The sequence below is a fragment of the Carassius gibelio genome, chromosome A1 (assembly GCF_023724105.1).
Source record: "Carassius gibelio isolate Cgi1373 ecotype wild population from Czech Republic chromosome A1, carGib1.2-hapl.c, whole genome shotgun sequence".
Classification (NCBI taxonomy): Eukaryota; Metazoa; Chordata; class Actinopteri; order Cypriniformes; family Cyprinidae; genus Carassius; species Carassius gibelio.
Window position 1 is genome coordinate 29875560 of NC_068371.1, and position 27999 is coordinate 29903558.

The 27999-nt window shown below is 36.2% G+C and overlaps 1 protein-coding gene across 2 annotated transcripts; it reads right to left on the bottom strand.

The window, feature by feature from the left end:
• On the bottom strand, positions 1-27770 carry c3a.6 (complement C3a, tandem duplicate 6). Of its 2 annotated transcripts, none has more exons than XM_052603406.1 (41): positions 27639-27770; positions 21232-21427; positions 20912-21080; positions 20743-20816; positions 20557-20645; positions 20339-20421; positions 18778-18865; positions 18532-18634; positions 18327-18447; positions 18018-18133; positions 17222-17368; positions 16776-16979; positions 14497-14688; positions 14235-14387; positions 14038-14167; positions 13798-13866; positions 13264-13458; positions 12394-12511; positions 12197-12288; positions 11971-12110; positions 11628-11840; positions 9393-9453; positions 9219-9305; positions 8937-9140; positions 8772-8847; positions 6761-6920; positions 5878-5967; positions 5638-5794; positions 5145-5308; positions 4891-5046; positions 4737-4796; positions 4538-4628; positions 4110-4158; positions 3901-3991; positions 3685-3774; positions 3017-3122; positions 2758-2847; positions 2583-2663; positions 2414-2497; positions 1745-1880; positions 1-1082 (listed from the first exon to the last, which is right to left on the bottom strand). In XM_052603406.1, the coding sequence occupies exons 1-41, from the start codon at positions 27707-27709 to the stop codon at positions 941-943; spliced, it is 4938 nt and encodes a 1645-aa protein (XP_052459366.1). In that variant the 5' UTR covers positions 27710-27770; the 3' UTR covers positions 1-940. The 2 variants fall into 2 exon arrangements, with proteins under 2 accessions (XP_052459366.1, XP_052459365.1); XM_052603405.1 differs by having other exon boundaries at positions 2758-2865.
• Between the last annotated feature and the right edge of the window lie 229 nt (positions 27771-27999).

Here is a 27999-nt window from a genome sequence, read left to right on the forward strand (position 1 = left end):
TTAAATTAACCTTTTTATTTCCAGATCAGTAACATTAGAAATGTTCAGTAGCATTTTCAGTGCAGTAAGTGATTACATGAAATCCGGATACATAGTAAGATTCCATAAACTTAAGTACTTGTAGGCTAATTAGACTGTATTATGTTTTAAAATGCTATTTATATGGATTAAACAATTACATCTGAGTTTGTTTCATTCACACAAAAGCAGTAAATTATTCATAATTAATTCAGGCTAATTCTTTTTCTTTTTAATTTTCATTTCTAAATAGACCCACTTACATTTGGACAGTCTTCCAGTTTTGTGTAATTACACACACTACTAATACTTAAATAGCAATGATTGCACAGAAAATGGACATATTTTTATTAGTATTTGAATTATCACTCAATCAGTCATTTAACCATGCATTGTTACGTCTTCGGAAGGTTTTTGTCTTAAAAACACATCAAATTACACAGATCCGTGCCGTTTAATCTAGAAATGCCTGCAAACTGACTGCAATAGTGAGGTAAAGTTAGTTTAAGATTTAATTTAACAGCATTTTTGTACATGCATGGTTATCCAATGATGGTTGATGGTCACACAAACATTTAAATTTAAATACATTTGGACTTTTTCATTATTTAATTTAATTAAATTTTCTATTCTCTCTCTCTCTCTATACAATAATCACACTCACATAGTTAGATGTAATGTAACATATGTGCAATCCAGATTGTTATCAACTACAAATTTCATAATTTTGCAATTTTAATTTTGTAGCCAAGACTTCACTAAATAATAAACCTACTTTGATAAAACGTTCACTGTAAAAAAAAAAAAACTGTGATAGTGAACTATAATTTAGGGTTGACACAAGTGTTACCAGAAAACGAAATACAATTTCCAAAGTTTTTGGATTGAATTACAGACTCCATGGGGAATCACAGCAGGATCATTAAGTTGTGCATCCAGTGTTGTAGAGCTGGTCAGCGAGTGCTGTGATGCCAATGTGCTTGTCTCTGTATTTTTGGGTTTGGGCCTCCTCTTGTGTGGGCCAGTATTCAATCCAGGTATCCTCACCCAGGCTGTACCTTAGCCTAGAAAAACCCACAAAACACATGAAGATCACTCATACTTTGTGTGTGTGTGTGTGTGTGTGAGCAAGAGAGAGAGAGAGAGAGAGAGAGAAAAAGAGAGAGAGTGAGTTCAAAGCTCACAAGCTGAGGTGAAAGCTCAGGGATGACATGAAAGTGACGTGACATACAGCCAAGTATGGTGACCCATACTCAGAATTTGTGCTCTGCATTTAACCCATCCATCATGCACACACACAGCAGTGAACACACACACACACACACATACACATAGGGGTGTTTTTGTGAAAAGTGGGGACATCCCATAGGTGTTATGGTTTTTATACTTTAGAAACTGTATATTCTATGGCCCTACACCAACCCTACACCTAACACTAACCCTCACAGGAAATTTTGACTTCATTTTTACTTTCTCAAAAAAAATAAAAAAAATAATAGAAATTCTGTATGATTTATAAGCATTTTGGGTTCAGTGCCTTGCTCAAGGGCATTTCAGTCGTGGTGTTGCCGGCCCGAGACTCAAACCCACAACCTTAGGGGTTAGGACTCATACTCTCTAATCACTAGGTCTCAACTTCCTAGAATGTATAGTGGTTTGGAGTGGACTGGAATCGCACTTGTATGTAAGTGTGAAATCATCCTCATTAGGTTCATACAGCTCCTACCTTCCACCAATCCTCGGAAGTGATGTGGTTTGGCCCATGATCAGGTAGGTTTTGCCTTCTTGGAAGTCCAGAAACTCTCTACAATAAGGATGAGCCAAGAAAGACCTGGTCTTTCCTTCCACATCTGCTTCAGTGCCTGAAAACCATGCAGAAGAAGCATTAGTTACTTTACAACTTCAAATTCATGCTTATTCATTCCTCATATTCCCTTTCAGCAAAGAATCCCCAAACTTGTATCTAATAATTTCTAATAATTGTATCTAATAAAAAAAAAAAAAAAAAAAAAATAATAATAATAATAATAATAATAATAATAATAAATAAATATATATATATATATAACAGAACAACTGTATAATCAAAAACGTTTCCTTGAGCAGCAAAGCAGCATATTATACTAATTTCTGAAGGATCATGTGACACTGAAGGCTGGAGTAATTATGTTGAAAATTCAGCTTTGAAATAATAAATAATTTACATTTTAACATAATATTCAAATAGAATAATAAAAGAGTTATCTTAAATTGAAATATTTCACATTATTACTGCTTTTACTGTATTTTAGCCTTAGTGAGCAGAAGACTCTTTTCAAGAATCTTACTTTTTAACATCTGTGTATTCACGCAAACCATCAGTGACTGCTGAATATTTCCAACTTTTGCATCTTACCTTCTTTCAGCACTTGTTCAATTGTCATGTTGTAGATATCTGCTTGCAGTGAAAGCACCATTCCCACCACTCTGGTCTTATAAACTAAAAAGAAGTTGCAGCGTATAAACCACAGCACTAAGTACACGCACACGTATTTACACAAGCAAACAGACAACGGTGTGTTTACCGTACTCCACTCCATGCGCACAGGCCTTATAAGCACGCTGAGACTCCTTGATGTCATGCTTCTTTTGGAGACTGCAGTTCTCTGCAAATACAGAAGCACACAAGTCACACAAACTTGCTTGACTTCACTTTTGCTTAAAAGCCTTAGTTTGTATTCACTTAATATCTGTACGCACCTTCAGCACACTGGCACAGGTCCTCATGGCAGAGTCTGTTCAGCGCGCCGTCTTTCTTATGAGGATGGTAGAACTTCACACATCGATCATCTGAGGAATTACACATTTCTGCAGATTAAGGTCAGGTCAATTCAAAATTTATTTGTATTGCGCTTTTCACAATACACACTGTTTCAAAGCAGCTTTACAGAACATGCATTAAGCACAAGATTCTCATGGCATGCTGTTAAATCATCCTGTTTTCTTGTCTATCACACACCTGGAGCGTTGTACTCGTACACAGTGACTCCGGCGGGCTGCAGCATTCCCACTTCATTGATCTTGTGCATTCTGAAGGCGATCCTTTCCCTCTCTTTATGAGAAACCTAATGAGACACATGCACAATTACTATGAATTTACATTGGACATTATAAGTTACGTAATTGAGTTCAAAGTTCAAATTGCTCTTTGAGAAACTCAATCAGTTATGAAGACACACTGGAAAAAATTGCTTTTATAATTACAGAATACAATTTTTTTAATACAAATAGTTTTTTGAACAGTTTAAAGAGAAATTAAACACAATAATGATAATTACACTATAATCATTCTCATACTTTCATTCAGTGGTGCTGTACATTTTCTACCAGTTACTGAACAAGTTCTTAGAAAATCTCATTAAATAAAATGTATGAATGAAATTACAAAATTATGTGTGCATTGATTTAAAATTCAGTTCAAAGTGTGTTGGTGTCACATTGTTATGTTATTAATGATATGATACATGTACAGTCCATGCACATTTAACCATGACTATGCATTTATTTAGATAGTTATTTCAAGTAATGCTTGTTTGTTTGGTCTTATGAGTTACTTAAAGGTTTGCTGTACAAACATATGATATTTGCAGCTACATGAATGGTGCACTAAATAGTGAGCCAGTTTACCTTATTCAAGAAAATGATTAGCGATCCCCGATCAGAAAGCTCTGTGTTCATCTCAAATCTCTCAATGTACTTTTCTTTCCCTTTAGATAACTGATGGAAATAAATAAGATCATGAAAATGACATCCAAAAGGATGCACGTCAAAAACGAGAATGTTACTTTCAGTTTCAGGTGTTGTGTATTCTATCAGCTTTTTACAATCACTGAGCATTTTTACCTTTGAAAGATCATTTTCATCCACTTTAAACCCTGTCAACAGACCGACATCCACAACAGTCATGGAAGCATCTCTCTCCGAGCTCTTGAAACTGTGCAGATGGATAAAAACAACATATATGATGCAGCAGTATATAATACATCATCAATATGTTCTCACATTTAGCTGAACATTTGGATGAATGAAACTGAAATGAGTGTTACACCCACTATGTTTCAATCGTGAACAGGTAACTTTCAGTGGCGCCTGGATGTGACACTGCATGCAGAAAGATATAACAATGTTATTAATTGCTAATTACTGAGGTCCTTATGGACAAATTCATTGACTAAAGAAAACGTTTGGGGTCACTAGGATTTGCAATGTTTCTGAAAAAAAAAATATAAATATTAGTAATAGTAATATAGTGAAATTCTTCACACCTTATATTTTTTGTGGAAACTGCTGCATTTTTAGGATTCTTTGAAGAAAGTTCAAAAGAATGTGTTGATGTGCATTACAAATGTTTTCACAGTGACTTGTGTTCAATTTAATGCATCCTTGATGAATAGAATTATTAATTTCTTTAAAAAAACAAATCTTACTAACCCCAAACTTGTGAGGTTAGTGCATGCACACGTGAAAAGATGGATCCTACCGTCACGCTCTTTCTTCATCCGCACACTGAGATCATACACATTACAGTCATTTTCTCTCTCTTCGGGCAGAGCATAATACAGAGAAAACACCTGAGAGGACATCCAGATAGAATAAGATTGATTTACATTTACTCGTTTTAATTACAAATGTATTTGAAATTATATTTATAACACTGGTGAGTGTTCGTGAATCCTCACTGAGAGAGTGGCCAGTCCGTTGCCATGAGCAGTGACATTGAATTTCTGTGTCAGTTTGACCTGAAGTGAAACATTTGACTATTAATTAATTATAATTGACATGATGTGAGATGCAGAATAAATAACATAAACATGTGCTCATTTGCTCCTTCACCTTGTCTGAACGTGTCACATGCTTGTTGGAACTAGTGAAAGTCCATTTGTTGTGAGTTTGTCTGCCCTCCACGGAGAGTTCAACGTTCAGATTCATGTCCTGCTTCTTCGCTTCCATGCGATATTCAGCCACGGCCTGGAAAACGATGATGCTTGCCTAGGAAGAACAGACAATATTGATTTGTTTATCACTAAATTATAGTAGTCAGGAGGGTGATTCATTTCCAGAGTTATTGAAGTGTTAGTGATCTTCACCTGTGTGCTACCATGGCCTCCGTATGTTGTTCTCTGTGCTCTCAGCCAGCGCACCACCGCTCCGGCGCTCTGGAAATCCTTGGCCTTCACCAGAGCAAGAAGCGCATAACCTGAGGCCTCTAGAGAGTGATGATGTGCTCCAGGAACCCTCCAGAACGTGCCCACTGTATAAAGAAAAAGATGATGTGGGTACAGGGATATTATTGTTTTGATGTCACTACTGTATTTTTTTACATGCATTTGAATTTCTTCATTTTTACTTTATATGACATCATTTCATGCCATGCATTTAGCAGACGCTTTTATCCAAAGCAACTCACAGTGCATTTGGGCTAACAGTTTTTTTCTAACATGTGTTCCCTGGGAATTTAACCTACAACCTTGCGCTGGTAATGCAAAGCTCTACCACTTGAAGCCACAGGAACACTTTATGTTTGGCTTTAACCATTAACGATAATATTGTTATAGTTGAGCTGACTGTAATGTTACTGACCTTCGTTCTGGATTGAATGACTCCTCAAGATGTGTTTATTGAGTTTTCCTACATTGGCCAAAGCATAAGAAGTCATAGCGGCAGCATAAGTGCTGGTCAGACTGTGAACTCTCAGCAGCAGGTAATCAACAGCTTTTTTCATACTGCTCTGAAGATTCTATTATAGAGAGAGAGACTTAGTGAGACGTGCTCGAGATGAAGATGGCGTATCGTAGAGCTTTTTCCAGGAATCACACTTACAGATTCATCACAGATCTTGTTCCCCTCTTGCATGGCAATCAGGACGAATGCAGTTAGAGAGGCATCAGCATCTTTCCCAAGTACATTACCCTGGAATTCACATAAATAAATGAGACAAATATATGAAAAAGATCCCAAACTGAATAACAAATGTTAGTGAAACTCTACTGTGGGATTTCTTTAACAGTTTATTGACTTTAATATCTTCTTCAATAGTTTCTCGCAATTATTTTAATTTGTCATTAATTGAAATAAATTATTGTAAATGGTTGATTGTTTCTTCAACTTGTTTCTTCACAAGCTACTTTAATATTTTAATATTTAATTTGTCAAATATGGTTCAGCAGTGGACATAGGAAAATCACAGAAGAATTCTGTCATGTTTTCTGAAACATTTCCACCACAACATCAAGTAATGTATTCTCAGCATTCTGTGGTGGAAATAATTTGATACCAAAACTGAATGATACAGTAATTTGTGAGTTAAAATGTCCAACCCATTTTGCATTTTTCATTTGTCATTGCACTGCATTATCATGAACAGAGATAACTATAACACATTTTTCAGAATTTTACAAATGTATATACTTTTCTGAAACATATTTGACAGAATAACTTCTGAATTAATAAGAAATTATTTTTTGTAAGATATAATTCACTATAAGTAGAAGAACTAAAAGTTACTAATTATGAACTAAGTTAACATTCGAGGTAGTATGGCTGTTTAAAAACAAATAAATACATAGCTCTATTTAAATTCAGAATTTATTTTTGAAGGTGACTGTAGAGGTTTATTGACTGATATTAAAACATTGTTATCAATAATAAAAATTTAAACAAAACATCATGTGAAATTAAAATAATCTATCCAAACATGGCTTACAAGCATCTCCTGGTGTATAACAGGCCAATCTTCTTTAAATGTGCCATCTGGCAGTTGTTTTTTAGTGGCCAGCCACGTGAGGGCGCTACAGATCACATGATTCTCTGTGACAATCAGATCACTGGCCATCACGAACACTTTAGCCACATACGCTGTCAGCCTTTTATGGACAGATGGGACGGGAAAAGAAAGGTAAGTGTAAGAAGCACTATGTAGCTACAATTGAGCAGATAAATACAGTAGTAATCTTCCTCAAGGCACGGTCACATTAGGTGTACTTTCGCTGGCAAAATCCAGGCGTGCGCGAGGGCGAATTATTTTCACAGTGAGATTTGACAATGCCCAGCAGGTACAGTACATCAATGTGATGTTAGGAAGACGTTGGACTCCAACTAACTCCAATGTCATATTTTGATTGAAAATGAAAGTTGGGTTGACGTCCAAACCCAACTTTGTTAGACGTCAAACTCCGACATCAGACAGACTTTGAATTTTGGTTGGAATAAGCACCACACTGCAACAAAAGGTGAAATGCATGGCAGCACATTAAATATTTTAAGATCAGAGGAGGATTAAACAACTCCACAAACAGCATTAACAATTTCACTTATTACTAACCAGACTGACTTTATTTCTGTCAGACGTCTACAAAAGCTCTTATTGAAAATTAAGAGGGGTTTAACTCTAATATGTTTAATTTCCATAACAACATAACAGTTAAACACCATAACAGTTTCATTAAGTTCGGCTCTTAACACTTATGTCTTTTGTGGCAATCATTTTTCTTCATGATGATGAAATCTATATCCTCTTATCTTTGTTTATATTCCTTTTAATAACAAATTATGAGTTTTTGTAAACACTATTACAGGAACCACAAACTTACTAAGCCAAGAGTCAAACTATCCAACTAAAGCAAACACTGATCACAATAATGGTGATCAAATATTTTCAAATAAAACATCAACTAAACCTCTGTTAATTCTCAAAAAGAACTTCTGTGGATGTCTGACAGAAATAAAGTCAATCTGGTTAGTAATAAGTGAAGCTGGTAATGCGTGTACTACCATGCATTTCCCCGTTTTTTGAGTCTACATCCTGTGCCTGCTGGGTCAACTACATCCAAGCTGCTCACACAAATTAACCACATTAACAAATAGAAAACTTGATTTGAAAGTGACTTCTGTTTGAGCTGTGCCTCATACAGTGGGTATAGAAAAGAATCACCATCATTTTGTTGCTTTGCAGGCTGAAATGAAGACGTTTTTTTTCAAACAGTTTTTTGGTTTTGTTTTATCCAGCTGTATATTGCAGTGCAGCTTATAACATCAAAGTGAAAGATATTATACCAAAAACGTAAATAATAATAATACAAATAAAAAGTCGAAAAAAGAATCACTTATGCAGTTATGTCTTTTGGCCTTTAAATGCTCAAGCTGTTTAAAGTGGATTCTAATTGGCTGTCAATGTTTTACTTGTTTATTAGCTGGAAAAAAAAATTGTGAAAGGGATTCCACCAATATTGTTCCTCTTTATCATTATTGTTATAGCAGTAGTGTGGACTTTGCTCTTCTTTTACAAATAGTACTTTTTAGAAAATTCTCATTGGCTGTAAATCATTGCCAATATATATTTTCAGTCAGAACTCATTTCACACAGCAGGATTTTGAATCGCTTACAGCCTGGTCCAGATATCTTGCTTGCCAAATATTTCACGGGCGTTGGCAATTCTCTCAGATTGCGTCGTTGTTAATTCAGACTATGTGATTGTCACTCATGTGAACGAGTTCCGACTGGCCTCAAACTTTGGGCACTTTGTTGGAAAAACTTAATGGCGAGTGAAAATCGTGGCTAAAATCGTGCAGTGTTATCTCGGCAATAGCTGGGACGGGCCTTAGGTCTATCCCCTTACTGCATCGTTTTCATTTTTGTTAAAATAAAATGCCTTCTACCTTTTTTTGCTCACAAAAGTTAGCTAAAGTGACCACATCTCCTTAGAAATGTTTTTCACCATGTGCTGCTATGCATGTTCATCATGGCAGCAAAGGACCCATCTGGTTTCCGGAAAGTTAGCTGTCGCTGATAACCTTAACAAAAACAAAACAGTAAACCGTATGACTTCATTGCGTTCTTTCCATCGTAAAAAGAATACTGTGTTTCTGAGGGATCTGCTGACCTGTGTTGATATGGTTGATGGCATCATTACGTCGATCCATACCAACTGTCTCCCACTGATTGGTGCTGTCCAGATAATGAGTGGCAATGAGAGGAAGAGTCAGACTGATCATGTTCTCCTCTCCATTACCTCGAGGCTGAAGAATAAACCGCCCCATTATGTGTCCACTGATGGCCTGCTCGATCAACTTACTGAACTCCTGACCTTGAGTAACAGACTGCAGTCAGGACTGGACAATCGGATGGACAGGCAGAATAAATGAGCATATTGATTTCTCCTTACTGGTCACTGTGATGTATGTGTTAGCAGGTGTATTAGGAACCTGAGTGTCTGGTTTGCTACTCCTGACAGACACTTCTTGTACGCCACCTGTCACACAGGCTCAGGTTGTTTTGGTTTGTATCTATTGTTTTTGGATATTCTGTAGGAGAAACTCTTATTATTTAGAACTCTTACCTATTTTAGCAGGATTGAGTTCAACATTTGCCTCCTGTACCTTAGTGAGTACACCCTCAGACTGAAACATAGATTTGATTAGCAGATATCAGTTATATAATGAAATGCAGCTTCTGTTATGATAGTTAATGAAAAGTATATATATATATATATATATATATATATATTAGTGCTGTCAAAATTGGCGCGTTAACGCATTCGATTAATTTGAAATATTTAACGCGTTAAAAAAAAAAATAGCGCAATTAACGGGGTTGCAGTTTTTTTTTTATTTCCAGTTGTGGCCTATGAGTATTCAACGTGCAAATAAATATGGATAAGACCAAGGAAGGACTTTTAGACGGAAAGTTTCAGTATAAAACTCTGCCGGATTACTCTTCAGTCTGCCACAAGAAACATTACTCTTCATTTAGTCTGCCACAAGAAACAGCAACATTAAAATCATGAACTCAAATGTCATTGTTTAAAAAAACAAAAAAACAATGACTGTAACAATGCATAAATCAGACCTTTCTGTAACGCTAACGTTAATAAGCTTAAACGAAAATAACAAAATAATTGTGTAGCGGAGTATTTTTTGTACACAGTGCCGCGAACTGTCAATCACTCCTGTACGCGTGCATCACTGTCCTCCTCAGCTGCAGCAACTTGCGCTCTCTCTCTTCATCAAGCTTTAAAACAAAAAGGGGACAAAAATATCATATTGTCTTTGTGCATAGGCTATAGATTAATTAGATAAATGAATATCTAAATTTGTGCCTTGCCGTCTACGGTATTTTTTTAGAACTTAGAAAAAAGATGCAGCAGCCAATGAGCAGCCAGCGGGGGGCTGCAGGACGACTCAACCTCCGCAGACAGTTTTTAATGTTTATCAGACAATAAATACTCAAGATTTTGCTTTAGTATAACTCACAACGAGTTTCACACACCTTCTCAGGCCACGTTGAGTTGTTGACACTTAACAGTGGGAAAAGCGACACATGCGCTATTCACTTGTGTAACTTAAGGGTGAATGGGTAATGTAGTTTCTGCTCTGGGTGGGATGAATTAGGAAGCTTGCATTGTGAAGGGCGCTCTGAAAATCGGCAGTGCAGGTAAAAGATTAAAACCTCTATTAAAACAGATGTCCAAATGAGCGTACCGGTACGCTACAAGCACGTTCTGGGCGCACGGAGAGGTGGCGGTAAGCTCAAGAGCTATATTTGGAAGTGGCGGTACTGAGTACCTGTGCGTACTGGCCCACTTAAAGCACTGGCAATGACTATACTTTGGAATTTTTTTGCAGTCCACTTAGAATTCAACATGGAAATCATTTTTGTTTTTTATTGGCATTGATTATTTTGAAATTCAAATGGTACTTACATTTCCTGTGTTTTTATTTCTGTAATAAATATGGCTTTCAAGCCAACAGTTAATTTGGAGGATATTGATGGTTTATTGCAGGTATGTTGTTTGCATGAGAAAATCTGTGTTACAAGTTAAACAAAAATTCCAATAAACAATCATATTTTGAATTTAAATAGTTTCTTTGTCTTGAGTTTACATTAATTTATTAAATTTTACATTTACATATCCAAAAAGTTTCAGTCTTTTAATTGCGATTAATCGCGATTAATTTTAAAAAATTGTGCGATTAATTAGTTAATTTTTTTTTATCGATTGACAGCAGTAATATATATATTTCACTAGTTCACTCTTACATATAATTAGCTGAGGTATGGTATGCGTATTTGGCGTACTGTCCGGGGAAGGGCTCCGAGCTCGGGAATTGCCCGAACCTAGAGTACCCCCCCCTCCCCGTATATTGAAAAGTGAACTTGAAGTGAGGAGATGGGGTGGAGGAGGGATGCTGATAAACCGTCAATGGATAGAGGTAAGTCAGCGATATTTATACTGTGGGATTGATTACTTGATTGTGGTCCACCTGTGATGATTAGGCTAAATATCTGACGCGCTCCTCCCGAATCTTCATTGATAATTACATATATATTATCCACAAAATGAGGCAGGTCACACCCAGCAGTCCATTTTCAAGGACTTCGAAAAGTGTATTCAGATTGCTTTTTGATTCGCTTTTCTTTTTGATGGGACTTTTTGGCCTATCTTAATTTTTGGTTTATTAAGTAGAGGTTAAGTAGAGGTTTGCTCTTTATTAATGTCAATAATATATTTATTTCAACTAATACAATCAGTTCTGTTATTTCATCAATGGGCTGAAGGGAACTTTACACTCACCACCACCTTCAGAATCTTTTTCACTCCATCACTGTAGACAGAGTCATACGCTGCTGCCTTCACCTCAATCCAGTGATTGCCCAACTCCAGAGGAATAATTACATGTGGGATGGACCTGGAGGACATGGACTCAACCTCCACTTCAGTCTGGTACATGCCCTTTTTACTGGCAGAGCTACAAATATGTTCGGTTTCCATGAACTCCAGCCGTGCCTGAAGGAGAGACAAACAGGCATTTGCAAATAAAAAAAACTCACATTTTGGAAAATTTTGCATCTGGATCATCCGCCAAAGTGCTTGCTGTACTGGTGTTTATTGGGGAAAAATTACTGTGATTGCTTACCCTAATTTTCTTCTTGGTGTAGTTGTGCAGGATGGCCCTGATTTGTAGTTGTTCATTGCGAATAGCTGAGTATGGCACCTTCAGGTCAAGGAAGAACCTCTTATAAACGATCATCTCATATGGATCCGCCACACATATGCCTTTGGAGAAAGACTTTAGCATAATGCGGAAGGTAACAGGGTGAAAAGGTGCACAATATAAGTGTACTTTTTCCAAACATGAATACCGTGTGTTTTCGACAGACTGACAGCAAAGATTTGCCAGGTAGTGATTGATTCTTTCAGGTAGATTCTGTCTCTTATGATCGACGTTGTTCCACTAAGACATGAGGGAACGGAAAAGCATTAATACAGCTATGGAAGATTGAAAAAGTTTGAAATCACTCAGACTTGGCTCTATCTATAATGATTTTCTCATACTCACCATAACTTGTTTTTTTCTGGGCAGACCGGCAGAATCTCCTCTGCCCAAAGCCAGCTCTCAGGGAACTGTGTACGTGACGTGATTTCATCAAAACTCTCATAATAGTCATCATCCTCACCTATTGGGGTAACCGAAAAAATGCTGTGAAAAACTAGTTAAGAAAAAAGTTCAGAAAAAATAAGTTCACCTGATCTGTTTGCAATTAGCTCAAACTACTCTATCATTTGTTCCGTTTTTTTTTCTTCCTCTTTATTATGTTTACAAATATTCCACTGAAATTTCAATTAAGAGATTCATATGGATGTGAATCTTGTTTATTTACTCATCCGTCAACAATCCTTGACAAATCTTTATTTTATACATTAAGAAAATAAATAAAAAATAAATTACAGATTCAATTTCTGTGCATAAAATGGTCATTTTGTTTATGTTATCGTGTTTATTTTGCCCAGAAGCAACTAGGTTACATTTAATTACATTTTTCATTTTGTATTTAATAAAACAATTAAAAGTGAGATATTTAAAAATAGATAATACAAAAAAATTAATAATCTCAATAGTGACTGCATGCATTGAACTGATATTCACTGCATTCATTTCACTGTCACATAAAGTTCTTCTGGGCAAATACATTTAAGCATTTTTTTTTTAACATACTTAAAAAAAGATTAAGCTTTTTTTTTTTTTTTTTTTTTTTTTTTCCTCTTTCTTCATCAGAAAATAATAATAATAATAATAATAATACAAAAATCTCCAATCGTATCGCCATTGTACATGCATTGTGTTGACAAGAAAAATGGTTTGCTAGCATGATAAAAAATATGACAGAAATCGTTTGTTTGAAAACCAGCTGAATGACATGACACATACTGCGAGCCAGAATCATCTCCTCCTCTCCAGCCTCCATACTATGAGCCTCCACATCATGGCAGCAGTGCAGGAAGGCCTGGACACAGTTGTGTCCGTCTACAATGTACATGGCTCGACGTTCACACGTGTAGCCGAGTTTATTATCCCTCATACCATCCACACAGCACTTCCTCAGATCACCAGAGTACTGACCAGCTGAGAAAATAATGTTAGTGTAGAACAGGGCTGGACAACTTCGGTCCTGGAGGGCCAATGTCCTGCAGAGTTTAGCTCCAACCTTCATCAAACACACATGAACCAGCTAATCAATGTCTTCAAGATCACTAAAAAGTTACAGTCAGGTGTGTTTGATTAGGGTTGGATCTAAACTCTGCAGGACAGTGGCTCTCCAGGACCGAAGTTGCCCAGCCATGGTGTAGAACAATGAGGACAGGCAGAGAAGAACAGCAGAAGAATGAGCCCTGGAGCCATTCGATTATCCTTTCTCTCCAAATCATTTTCACTGTCTGTCAAATAAAAAAAGAAATTCCTCACCCAATATAGTTGTGACCCGCTGAAGACTCGCTCTTCTTCTTCTCTTTAAAGGTACAATACACTCAGGCACTACAGGATGTATAAAAAAGTAGGATACTTTGAGTTCAAGAAGATTACAATTATATGCTGAAGACTCAAAAATATAAATATTCAGACTGCACGATTACCTATTATTTTTTTACTCTGAGGTGACATGCAGGGAAATATATATTCCAAAAACATAAATAAATACAAACATACTTGTTCTGGTGTTGGTTCCTCCTGCAGTGCTGGACTCAAACATCAGACCTGCATCAGTGAAAACCCCCATACTGTCCCTCCCACCTCCTGCTGTACAGCCGATGTCATGCTTCTCTATGACGTCCCAGATCTAGAGCAACAAGAGACCATTTATAAGCCATTCGCAAGTTGTCGAGGTGCTGGTGAACATCCTTCACCTTTGTCTGAGTGAGTCTGTACTGGTTCAGTCCGTGCACAGCTTTATCCACCGCCACCAGACCAACTTTAGCTCCAGGATCTCCAGTTATCTGCAAACTGAAGCTTTCTCCTGGCTCATAGATCGGTCGAGGCTCCTTCACCTGAACCTTCAGCTGTGAAACACAAGAAATAATATGAGGGACTTCTGATGTATGAAATTTTTAAAGCAACGTTTTAATTCTTAAAATCTAAAATATTAATTATATTACATGATATACCCACCGTTCCCATGCATGTGTCCTTCACATCGACCCAGACTGAATCAGACACCACCTCAGACGAGCCCACATGGTAATAAGCCACGAAGCGGAAGGACGGAACCATGTCTTTGGTTACAGGCAGAGACAGAGTCACTAGAGATTGTCCTTGTCTCTTAAACCTGTCTGCTTGAACAATGTGACCTTTGCTCAAGATCTGAAAATGGGAGAAAAAAAAGGAAAACATTCTGCCTTGACATCAGTACTTTATTTTTTTAGACACAGTGCAAAATTACAGTAGTAGAGGTAGAGAAATTGACATCTTGGTGCCAGGACAACTGTCTCTCTTTGAATGTGAGCAAAACCAAAGAGCTGATTGTAGAATCCAGGAAGAGAGAGGAGCGACCTACATCCCTGTCATGATCATTGAGACCCCTGTGAAGAGGGTTAATAGATTCAAGTACCTTGGAGTGAACATCTCTGAGGACCTGACTTGGACTGCACACATTCAGGCTGGAGTGAAAGAAGGCCAAGCAAAGACTGTATCATCTGCGACAGCTGAGGAACTATGAAAGTTGTAGAGTCACACTGAAGGCATCAAGGGATATTTGACCAAGAAGGAGAGTGATGGGGTGCTGCGCCAGATGACCTGGCCTCCACAGTCACTGGACCTGAACCCAATCCAGATGGTTTAGGGGTGAGCTGGACCGCAGACAGAAGGAAAAAGGGCCAACAAGTGCTAAACATCTCTCGGGGAACTCCTTCAAGACTGTTGGAAGACCATTTGAGGTGATACCTCTTGAAGCTCATCAAGAGAAAGCCAAGAGTGTGCAAAGCAGTAATCAAAGCAAAAGGTGGCTACTTTGAAGAACCTACAATATGACATATTTTCAGTTGCTTCACACTTTTTTGTTATGTATATAATTCCACATGTGTTAATTCATAGTTTTGATGCCTTAAGTGTGAATCTGCAATTTTCATTGCCATGAAAATAAAGAAAACTCTTTGAATGAGAAGGTGTGTCCAAACTTTTGGTCTATACTGTACTTCACACAGCACTTTCTGATTTGTTACTGCTATGTAACCACCTGTATTATTGCACATTCTTCTTTTTGCACATACCTGTTCATCTTAATATTTATTGTGTTTAAACCTATCCTCTACTTGTATCCTGTAAGCCTATCCTATCCTGTACTTCCTAGGCTTGTTATCTCCATTTATATTGTTGTTATATGCTGGCTTACCCATAACATACTAATATTCTTTTAATATCCAAATCCGTTAAAGGATTTTTAGGCTGCATTAATTAGGTGAACCAGAACAGGGAACACTTCCCATAACACCCGATGTACTTGCTACATCATTAGAAGAATGGCATCTATGCTAATATTAGTCTGTTTCTCTTTTATTCTGAGGTCACCATAGCCACCAGATCCAGTCGGTGTCCAGACCAGAGGGTCACTGCAGTCACCTGGATCCAGTACGTATCCAGACCAGATGGTGGATCAGCACCTAGAAAGGACCTCTACTGCCCTGAAAGACAGAGACCAGGACAACTAGAGCCCCAGATACAGATCCCCTGTAAAGACCTTGTCTCAGAGGACCACCAGGACAAGACCACAGGAAACAGATGATTCTTCTGCACAATCTGACTTTGCTGCAGCCTGGAATTGAACTACTGGTTTCGTCTGGTCAGAGGAGAACTGCCCCCCCAACTGAGCCTGGTTTCTCCCAAGGTTTTTTTCTCCATTCTGTCACCGATGGAGTTTCGGTTCCTTGCCGCTGTCGCCTCTGGCTTGCTTAGTTGGGGTCACTTCATCTACAGCGATATCATTGACTTGATTGCAAATAAATGCACTATTTAACTTAACAGAGATGACATCACTGAATTCAATGATGAACTGCCTTTGGCTGTCATTTTGCATTATTGAGACACTGCTTTCCTAATGAATGTTGTTCAGTTGTTTTGACGCAATGTATTTTGTTTAAAGCGCTATATAAATAAAGGTGACTTGACTTGACTATTGTTGTATACGTCATAAATTATTGCACAGTATATGGAGTGGAACATATTTACATTTCACTGCTTGTTATACATTCTCTAAATAACTGTGTATTTGACAAATGAAGATCTTGAATCTAGTAGCAGTAGTTTAGAAAAACACAGGGTGTCTATAAAAACAACAACAACAACAACAACACTGTTTGTAATTTATTGTGATCAAAAGCATTGCTTGCATGTGGCATTGCTGACAGAATAATGCTAGATGGAATCAACTGGGCCAAAAAGGGGTTGTCACTCACCATGTAGGTGAAATCTTGGTCTCTGACTCCTGGACTTCTTCCCAGGTTCAGATTGACTTTCATTTGATCACCGATCTGAAGCTCTGCAGCATCAATGCCAATGTGGAGGTAGTTGTTAGAGCCGCCTTTGGTTTTATAGGCCTGAGCCGTCATCTTCCTCACTGCCTGCTGGTCGTCATCTAATTTTGGTTGTTTGGTTTTTACCTGGAAGTGAACAGATTATGATTCTTTATTTGATGCTATTATATGCTGAAAAAAGCAACAAAAAAAAGCAAAACAATTTTTACAAAAAAAAATTAAAATAAAAAAAAATTACAAATTGGATTAAAGCAGTCGAGCAGTTTGACCAGGCTAAGAGACCAGCTAGATAAGCTTAAACCACATATGACAGGCAGGAATTCTTAGGTTGTTTTTTTCATCAGTAATCCTGAGACACATCAACTTACAGTGATCTCCAATGTTGAAGATCCTTCATAAGAATTGACAGTAAGCTTCGCAATCCCATTAGCTCTCGTTCGACCTCTGACCGCTCCTGGATTTACCTCCACTTCAATGTTTTCAGCAGGCATCTGGTCAGGGTCTGTTATATAAACCTATATGAAAACAGAATACAATTATACATTTCATTACATCAGCTAAGTTTGGCTAGATCCTATTAACTGTTTACAAATGCCATTTAGTGGTGCATTAAAATCATGATGGATAGATCATATTTAGAGTTGAAAGCGGACGATCGCCACCAGAAAGTCAGAAGTACAAGTAATAGGCACTGTAAGCAATTGATGTAATTTGTATAATAAATTTTACAACAATGCAATGTATTCATGTTTTTATTGTAAATGCATGATGAGAAATTGATGAACAGTCCTGTAATATTACTGTAACTACACTGTAGAAGCATTATTTTACAGCCACCCCATATCATTGTGGGATAGCATTAAAATTTAAGGCGCAGTCTATTTAATTTCGTAAATGGGCGCAAATGCATTTGCTATTTAAAAAACTTGGTGCAGGACGTGAAATTAACAACTGCGTTAAATTAAATCACTTGTGCTGTGTGTGGCGCTGCATTTCGCCGGGGGTATGATAGGGTTCTTGGTGTGGCAAAAGACAATTGGAAAATAAAGTGTACATCAATTGACCCCTTTACATAAATGGCAAGTCAATTAGTGTATTTTCATCAATTATATTATGAATACAGACTGCTTATTATTTTTTTGCAAGAACAGAAAAGATTCATACGGAGACATCAAAGGGCATTCCAGGTTTGAAGAAGTGTGGTGTTTTTCTGAAGTGGATGGTGTATGGTGATATCACAATCTGAATGCCTCTTCTTTGAGCTTCCACCATTTCACTTCCTGAAATACACATACACACACACACACACACACAAAAACAAATACTAGAATTGTGTCAATACAGAATAAAATAATTTTATGATGGGCGTATTTTTAGCACCTCACACTATGTGCTGCATTTTATGACATAGTGTAAAACCTTAAATAATAGCAGTAGCAGTAGACTCTTGCATTCTGGTGTGCAATCTCTTACCAGTATCTGATAAAACACTGACTGAAATGTAAATTGATTGTCCAACCAGTTGGTTGATGTCTGGGAAGGTCTGAAGTATCATTTCCTTTGTTAGCTTGGCGTTACCTTCTCCGTCTGAAATCTGTGGTTAATGCAAATGCCAGTATAAGTCTGAATCACTTACTAACACATCAGCTTGTCAGTTTGTGCTTGTTATGAAGTTCACCTGAACTCTTTGAAGAGAAGAAGGAATACTAGTTTTCCTCTCATCTTCCATCACACCGAACACCACAAATGCATGTCCGTTCACATTGTTTTTATGAAGGTATCTTAAAAAGATAATAACAAAAAAAAGTTAGCTAGCAGAGAGGTGCTTTGGAATGTACATAGCTTCAAATGTGAGAGAATATGAAATTAAAAGGATATCGAGACTTGGACATAATAATAAAGTGGCAAAACATAATTGTCTTACCTTGCTTCAATGCTGACTGTCAGACTAGCATCTTTTACACAGAAGAATGATTGACTGAGTGATAATGTGACTTCATAGGTGGGAAGCACTATAAAAACAAACACGCATTATGAAAAATTTGTTGATGCACAGCAAAATCCCCAGTGTTAATTTAACACTCTGAGTGTGGACTCATATAAACACTGAAGCAGTGTTAAAAGTAACACTGAAGCAGAGTTGAAGTTAATGAGATAATTAAGAAGTTAATTGAGTTATGATTAAGCATTATTGAAGACACCTGATGTTAACAAGCAGACTCACCAAACGAGAAAATCACAATTTGTGTGTCACCATTATAGTGGTCAGTGTTTGCTTTAGCTGGGATCTTGGCTTGTAACTTTTTACTTTTAAAGTTTGTTTGTCAAACCAAGAGCAAAAATCATCGCTTGTTGATGATTATGTTTTAATGTAATCGTTGTTTGGCATGATTCACTGAACTCATTTACAGTGTTTTCTCAAAGTAAAACTTCCATTATTGATTGTCACAGCTTTGATTCCACAATGAAAAAAATCTGTGTTTTCTATACATTTTGTAGGTATCTCTTTCAAGTGATTCTGATTTTTTTTTATTAAAGAATTTTTATTTTAGGCACACACAGATAACAATAATCAACGTATGAATCTCAACAACGGTGACAAACAACATATTCAGTTAAACAGACCAACTCTGAACATCACAAAACTAGATACAAAATGAACATAAAAACAGCAAAAATAAAAAATAGTTAGAATAAAAAGTTAAAAATACAGTTCAGCTCATAATTTATTCATGCCGCAATGCATGATGGGAGCCATGGATGAGTTTTTATTGGCTACAACATGCTTTTTTGATGGTCACCGTTGTTGTGATGCTCACGCTGATTCCTGATGTCTGTGTGTCTAAACAAAAGATTTATTTTTTATGTAGAACTAACTATTAAAAACATGTCATGTTATGTCAGAAATGCTGAGTTGCTTCCTTTTCTTTTTCACTTAATTTATGTATGCAGTAAAGAAACCTAAACTCAGGCATTCAGGTCACTCTATTACAAATAGCTCAAACCACAATCAATGGCACACATGATTGCCTTTGCTGTGGTCTGTCTGTATGATATAATTCAGTCACCACGGCCACATAAAATCTACAGATAATAACTGAAGGGTCAAGATCCCAACTAAATCAAACATTGACCACTATAATGGTGATACACAAATTGTGATTTTCTCGTTTGGTGATTCTGCTTGTTAACATCAGGTGTCTTCAATAATGGTCAATCATAACTCAATTAACTTCTTAATTATCTCATTAACTTCAACTCTGCTTCAGTGTTACTTTTAACACTGCTTTAGTGTTTATATGAGTCCACGCTCAAGAGTGTTAAATTAACACTGGGGATTTTGCTGTGTGTGTTGATATTACATTAATAAAAACAAAAACCCTGTAAAAGATATGTATTTTCAGAATTGGCTTAGATTTTTGGCACAACTGCAGTATTTGTCATATACAACAAAAAATATAATAAATAGAAGGCTCATCCAGTACCATATTCTTTGACTTCAAAGTCAGCAGTGTAATTCTTTTGTGGTGTGTTTGTGAATCTCGTGACCACCTTCCAGATCCCAGGACTACAAATACAAACGCATTAATCAGGTCAAAACAGTTGCAAATGATTGTCCTACTCTACAGACAAATCGAGTGATAATTCAGTCAATTAACTTGTGTCTAGTTACATCAGGTCTCAGTTTTCAGCATGAACGCACCTGGCAGGCTGAGGTACGGCATATTTTCCTGATCTAATCCCTTGCTGTGGAAATATGGTTTCTCTCATAGTTGTGATACCTTGAGGATCCTTAAATATAAATATACTCATTTGTTATTCATGCTTTTTAAATATATGTATTCAAATATGTATTTTAAGGAATGTTTAAGTGCATTCTTTAGAGTACCATGATTTCTACTGATACTCCAGCATGTTCAAATGGTTTCAGGCCAGACGTCAGTGAGAAGATCCTGTACTGAACTGCAGAAAGGATAAATGATAGTTAATGGAATAATTTTATTTTGTGCTTTTCATCATGACATTCAAAAGAGTTATCTGATGTTGAAGCTCCAAACCTGTGGTAGCTGGTGTGTAGATGGGTTTGTCTGTTTGGACAATTATATATCCAGACTGGAATGAGAGCATGACCACTTTCTCCAGAGAGATGGATGGAAACTGAGCTTGTAGATACACATACTGCTTCTCCAGAGGATCGTCAGAGAAATATTGCCTATCACTTGGAATCTGAACAACAGTAAACAATACAATATATACGATACACATAAAAACTATTGAATTGTGCATAACATTGCAGATTCCACAACATGAAGGTTGCCCTCTGAAGAATCACACACATATGCTTACATAAGGACAAAGTATATTAAAATGGCATCACCTTTATATCTGTAAGGATCTGGAAATTGTTGGCTGCAGTCAGTGTCACTGATTTAGACAGTATCTCCAGGTTCTTCTTCGGGTGATTCTTTACTGTGATCCTCACGTTCAGGTCTCCTCCAGAGTAATCCTGAGCCTCCACAAACACGTTCTCTGAGGAACCCACCCTCAGCAGATTAGGAGCAGACAGAACAAACCTGAGGAGGTCAAATCAAATAGCCATAAATATTGAAAAAGAATGTTCTGGACGCCGGTACGCATCGTAGGTTTATTTTTGAAAATTAATGCAGGGAATGTAGAGGATATCTTAGAATGTTACACCAAACAATATACATCATAGGGGTTTCGCGATATATCGCTATTGATGATAACCTTGATATTCAAAGCAACAATTATCGATATTGTGTTAAGTGTGTGATGATACCGGTATTAGAAATAACTGCAATAGTTAAAATGAACAGTTTTCTCACAATAACCCCACGTGTAAATACTACAGTATTGTTCATTGCTGAGCTCCCAGGTGGCGGTATTGTGCCTTAACCCTGACACCTTTCAAACAAGAAGAAGATGCAGCACTTGCAGCTATTCTGAGCAGAGCCACATAGTCGTTCATCAGAGTAAGTTGCCATTATTTTACTAGTCATAGAATGGAAAAAGTTACATTAACCTGTTAACAGCAGTTTTCTGTGTTCATATATTGAAGTGAAGGGTGATTATTTTAAGTACCGTGTTTTCTTTACTCGTCTTATTTTTGTATTTGCAATAAATAGGGCCTGTGTGTAGTAAGATTTTATTTCTTTGTTCAAATCTATTAACAGTTACACGATTAAAACTGATCATGAAAAAAAGTGAGCGACCACATTGCCACATTAAACTTGTAAAATGTTAGGTTGGTCACAGTGCCACGTACACTGTAAAAAAGAATCCGTAAAGAATAAGGTAAAAAACCGGCAGCTGTAGTTGCCAGAATTATATTGTAAAAAATACTGTAAAACCATTTTCAGGTATTACCTTTAATTTCCAGTTTAATCCCATAATTTAACGGACACAGTATTAATATACCTACTTATTGAAATACTGAAATCTGTTTTGTACCTTTGTAATACTCTGGTAACCACTAAAAGCAGTTGGTGATGAGAAAGTCATATGATGAAACAATGCCCATCACAAGCAGCTTTTAAATAAAATACACAGAAGGTGCACAGTTTCATTCACAAAATCACTAAACACCATCATGGTGAGACTCATGAAACTGTAATATGCAATAAACATTAATTGAACATTATATGGAACATACAACCCTAATGAACATTACAGCTAACAAAAAACATATTTTAAAAATAAAACATGAAATTCAAGCAAAATGTGAAATTCAATGCAGATAATTCTGGGAACATCAGTATACGGGTTATCCCTGTAAATTACCAGGAAACAGGATATTTTCCATTTAAGAGGTTGGTACTCACTGTAAAATATTGTGCCATTAAATAACTGGGTGCCAGTAAAAGTACTGTTAACTTACAGCTTTCAACCATTATTTTTACTGCTCTTATTTTTTACAGTATTTTACCTGTAAATTCTACCATGGAAATTAACTTTACTGCACTGCTTTAAACAGTTTGAAACTGCTATATATCACAAATTAACAACGTTCAAAGTCAACATCAGCGTCTGTGTTTCAAATCACACCCTACACCCTCATTCACTATTTTCTACATGAGTTTACTAATATATTCCACCTGACAGAGAGAATGAACACTAATGAGTGAATTCAGACACTGATCAACAACTTCAGTTAACGAGTAGAATCAATGAAGAAAAGAGATACAAGACAAACTCAAGAACTACAACTGACTTCAGCCACAGTTTTAGATGAAATTACCAACTTCACTCATTACTAACCAGACTGACTTTATTTCTGTCAGATCAGGGATCAAAAGATCTTATTGAGAATTACAGAGATTTAGATGATAATGTTTCTGTTTCGTTTAGCCTCAAAATTGTGGAGATCAGTGTTTGCTTTAGTTGGGCTACTGCTCCTTGACGTTTGTACTTTAATTTTTGTATCATTGCTATATTTGTATCTTAATGGTACATCTATAACAGCAATATTAATTTTGATGGTCAAGTGATTATGGTTGCTTTTGTCAGGCATGATCTCTTAGACTGACTTAAAGCATTGCTATAGTAATCAAATATTAATTTGATCTTGAAATATATGAGAGAATTACACAATTGTTTGGTTTCTTCAATTTTATAAAATTGAACTGTATGTGATAACCAGAACATATGGATTTAATGACAGATTGAGTTTTAAATATTTAGGGCAGCAGTGTCCGCAACACTCAAAGAAAGACATCAACAATCAGCATATGAATCTCAACAATGGTGATAATCAAAGGTTCATGATGCAATGCATGCTGGGTACCAGCACAGGATAAAACTCATCCATGACGCCCAGCATGCATTGCGGCATGAATAAATTATGGCGCTGAATGGTTCACTTATTTTCTTGAATTCTTATGTGCTTATAATTTTGCTTTTGTCTTAAGTTTTAGAAGCATGTTTTGTGATGTTCAGAACTGATCTGTTAATTATTTTCTGGATTGTCACCATTGTTGTGATTCATACGCTGATTCTTGATGTTTCTGTCTAAATTTCATCAAAGGCCTTTTTTTATGAATGAAATTTTCTTAACAGTCTTTCATAACTCTGTGTTTCTTATTTTGCTTTAGTATTAATGTTAAAATAACAGAGATTGTTCTTGTCAATCTATAAACAACAATACCAGATTTTTTTTTACTTTATTTTTTTGCTATAACAAGTTCCAAAGTTGCATTGTTACAGAATGTAAAAAAAAAAAAACCTTAGTTGTTGAAAAGTCACGTTCAAGAGCCCAACTAAAGTAAACACTGATCTCCATCATGGTAGTGAAAAAAACACCTAAACCTATTTAACTCTCCATAAGTTCTTCTGTAGACATCTGACAGAAATAAAGTCAGTCTGGTTAGTAATGTGAATCTGGTGAAGCTGTTTTAGTAGTCGTTTAATCAGATCTTGAGAGATTTGATGAATTCTTTTATTTCAGTTGATTTCATCTAAGGCAGTGGCTCAAGTCAGTTGTAGTTCTTGTGTTTCTCTTTCCTTAAGTAATTATGTTTGTTAATAGCAGGTGTTCATCACTCATGCTCAATCATCAATTAATCACATTATTATCTCATTAACTTCACTGATTCAGTGTTACTCAAACACTCAGTAGTGTGTATAGAATTTAGGGCTGGGCGATATATCTAACAATATGATCATGCGCATCTAATCAGTAAAGCTGCTTCCATGATCACTGCTAAAATCTCCATCATCTGCTTATAATTGGAGTGGCATTTAATAGACAGAGCCGTAGATCGCTGACAAGCCACGCCATATCCGTTCATTATCGCAGATGAATCGCCTTCGATAATGAACGCGATATGGCGTAGCTTGTCAGCGATCTACGGCTCTGTCTATAAGAGGTGGGACTTTCAAGTCACAAGCAAGTCATATTCAAGTCCTCAAAGAGTTAAAGCTAAAGAGATAATTAAGTGACTAATTAAATGATGACTGTACATTAGTGATGAACTTCTGCTGTTAACAATCAACATCACTGAAGTAAAGAGAAACACAAGAACTACAACTGAATTTAGCCACAGCCTTCAACTGAAAAAAAAGGAAAAGAAAAATGCCACCATAATTGTGATCAGGGTTTGCTTTAGGTAGTCTCTTGACCCTTTTAGTAATTCAAACCAATTTGATTCAAAACAATTGCAATATTGTTTTTGCAACAAACTTGTAGCCTATGCGTTGCTGAGTCAAACCTTGTAATGACAGATGATCTTATGCTTTCTCTGCTTATAACTCATGATGACCGAACATCATGAAATGGTGTTTATCTTTGGATAGTAGACTGACACTCAGCTATTACTGAACGGAAGTAAAAAAAAAAAAAAAAATCACAATGCTTCAATGTTGAAAGACACAAAAGGAGACAATCAGTTCAAGTTTTTAGACAAACACACTTATCACTCGATCCTCAACATTGGTGACAATTTTTCATAGTGCAGTGCATGACGGGAGTTTTTACTAAGGTTTTACCCAGCATGCAACATTTTGTTGATTGGCACCACTGTTGAGAGTCATATGCTGGTTCTTGATGTCTGTGTGTGTCTACAGAGTACAGTTATTCCAAATTGTGTATGCACTTAAAAGATTTAAAGTTAACTTACTTAAAAAAAAAAAAAATTCCATAGTGTAGTTTTACTGGGTTAATTATGCTTAACTAAAATAGAGTTAATGTTAATTTGAATGTAATCTGACCACCTATCACATGCAGATTAATTTCTTCTCTCCGCTTTACAGCACCTCATGCAAAGCTACATAAAGAGATCTAACATGACAGTCAAGGGTCAAGAGCCCCACTAAAGCAAACACTGATCTCCATTATGGTTGCATCACTTTAACCAATAAAACATCAACATCTGATCCTCTGTAATTCTCAATAACAGCAGCTGTTCATCATTAATGCACAATCATCATTTAATTAGTCACTTAATTATCTCATTAACTTTAACCCTTTGAGGACTTTGAGGGATATGACTTGAAGACTTGCTTGTGACTTGAAAGTCCCAACTCTGGTAAAAGCTGAGTGTCAGTCAACAATCCAAAGAAGACTATCTCATGATGTTCAGTCATCATGAGTTATAAGCAGAAAAAGCATAAGATCATCTGTCACTACAAGGTTTGATTCAGCAAGGCATACATGTTTGCTGCGAAAACAATAATGAAATTGTTTTGAATCAAATTGCTTTGAATTAATAAAAGGGTCAAGAGACTACTTAAAGCAAACCCTGACCACAATTATGGTGGCATAGTGTTTTTTTTTTTTTTCAGTTGAAGGCTGTGGCTAAATTCAGTTGTAGTTCTTGTGTTTCTCTTTACTTCAGTGATGTTGATTGTTAACAGCAGAAGTTCATCACTAATGTACAATCATCATTTAATTAGTCACTTAATTATCTCTTTAACTTTAACCCTTTGAGGACTTGGATATGACTTGAAGACTTGCTTGTGACTTGAAAGTCCCACCTCTGATTACTACACATTAAATGTTTGCAGTTTTATATTAAGAAATATTCCTTCTCAGTGGACTCAAATGAAATAAGTTCATAGTACTAACATCGTAGGAATGCTAGCTTTTAAACTCGAACTGTTTGAAGCAGTGGGAGTGGAGTTAATTTCCATGGTAGAATTTATGGTAAAATACTGTCAAATTTCATGTTGACCACTTTTTAACTAGTTTTTAACCTTGTAAGGAGGTTCTGTGAATGTCTAAATCGGAAGTACAGAAGACGTCAAAAAAAGACATCATACAAACTTTCATGTTGGCTCCTCAATGGATGTCTTTTCAACGTCAGCAACGTCAGCAAAAGAGATAAAAATACGTCCACAAATACCAGGGGTACTTCCGCTAAATAGCCGCTAAATAGCCGCTAAATATATAAGGTGAAAGAGGTTCAGCTGACAGTAAAAGTTTGGGAATCCATGCATTACATATAAATAAGAAAAAAATTGAATTTCCACATTTGAATGCGTTTGACACATTAGACGTAAAACATGGTTGAATAACCCACTGAATGATAATTCAAATAAAAATGAATTTCTATTCATCAAAAGTTGATGCAATTTTGAAATGCTGAGAAAACTAAAAATGTAATGATTTTTGTAAGCCCAGTGGTCAAATTCTGAGTGGCCTCTCTGTTTTCTGAGGAATTACAGTCACCTGACTAATGACAATAGTCAACAGACAATGATAATTTTGTTTGAAAGTCTGCAAAACTGGAAGACTCCCTGAGTGTATACAAGCGGTGGGATATTTTAGAAAGGAAATCTTAAAATATGGAAAATAATCATTTATTGATATTTTGTGAACAATACGTTATCAATATAAAAGTAACTGCAGTCTGATTATGAATATTTTAAAATGTAATTGAATCAATTTACTTAATCAGGATTACATAATCAGATTCCAAAAATTATGTTAATCAGTTACTACCCAGCTCTGATGACAACACATCACAACAGCATAGCACAGAGCTGTTACAGAATATATATATATATATATATATATATATATATATATATATATATATATATATATATATATATATATATATATATATATATTCTAATAAAGCATGTGACAAAATTCTGGAAATTAAACTTTGCTGTTGGTGTCTGAAACCAACATACAAAACCACTGCTATACAAAATAGACATTTATGACACTGAACCTCTAAATGTATAGCATACTAAGCTAGTTTCCCCGACCAACACACATAAATTAATAAACTGTTAATAAAATCAGTGTTTGATACTCACAGCGGATCACATAGTGTGAGGATCGGTGAGGAGAGTAGAACAACAGTCAGAAACAGCAGCTTCACCTCCATCTTTGTGTGTTTGTGTGTTTGACTGTGTTCATGTTTGTACAGATTTGAATCGAGCAGACTTTCACCTGAACTCATGGCTGCCAGACATTTTTGTTTGTATTAAATTCAGTTATAATTAAGCCAACCATGTCGATGAAAATAATGTCCATGTGTTCAAATAAGTGCATTATTTAAGGTATTTCCTCCTTTAAAATGGGTTTTTAGTTCTTTAAAACTGTCAAATTAGGCCAATTTCAGAGGCATTTTTTTTTCAGCTGATCAATATTTCCTACTTTAAAGCATCCACTAGA

What these genes read in the sequence shown, in the direction of transcription:
- c3a.6 (XM_052603405.1), bottom strand. Translation starts at nt 27,709, where the DNA reads ATGGAGGTGAAGCTGCTGTTTCTGACTGTTGTTCTACTCTCCTCACCG. An exon ending in CTCACACTATGTGATCCGCT is followed by an intron (nt 21,428 to 27,638) that starts GTGAGTATCAAA and finishes TGACCTCCTCAG; the next exon opens with GTTTGTTCTGTCTGCTCCTA. An exon ending in ACGGACTGGCCACTCTCTCA is followed by an intron (nt 4,629 to 4,736) that starts GTGAGGATTCAC and finishes ATGTCCTCTCAG; the next exon opens with GTGTTTTCTCTGTATTATGC.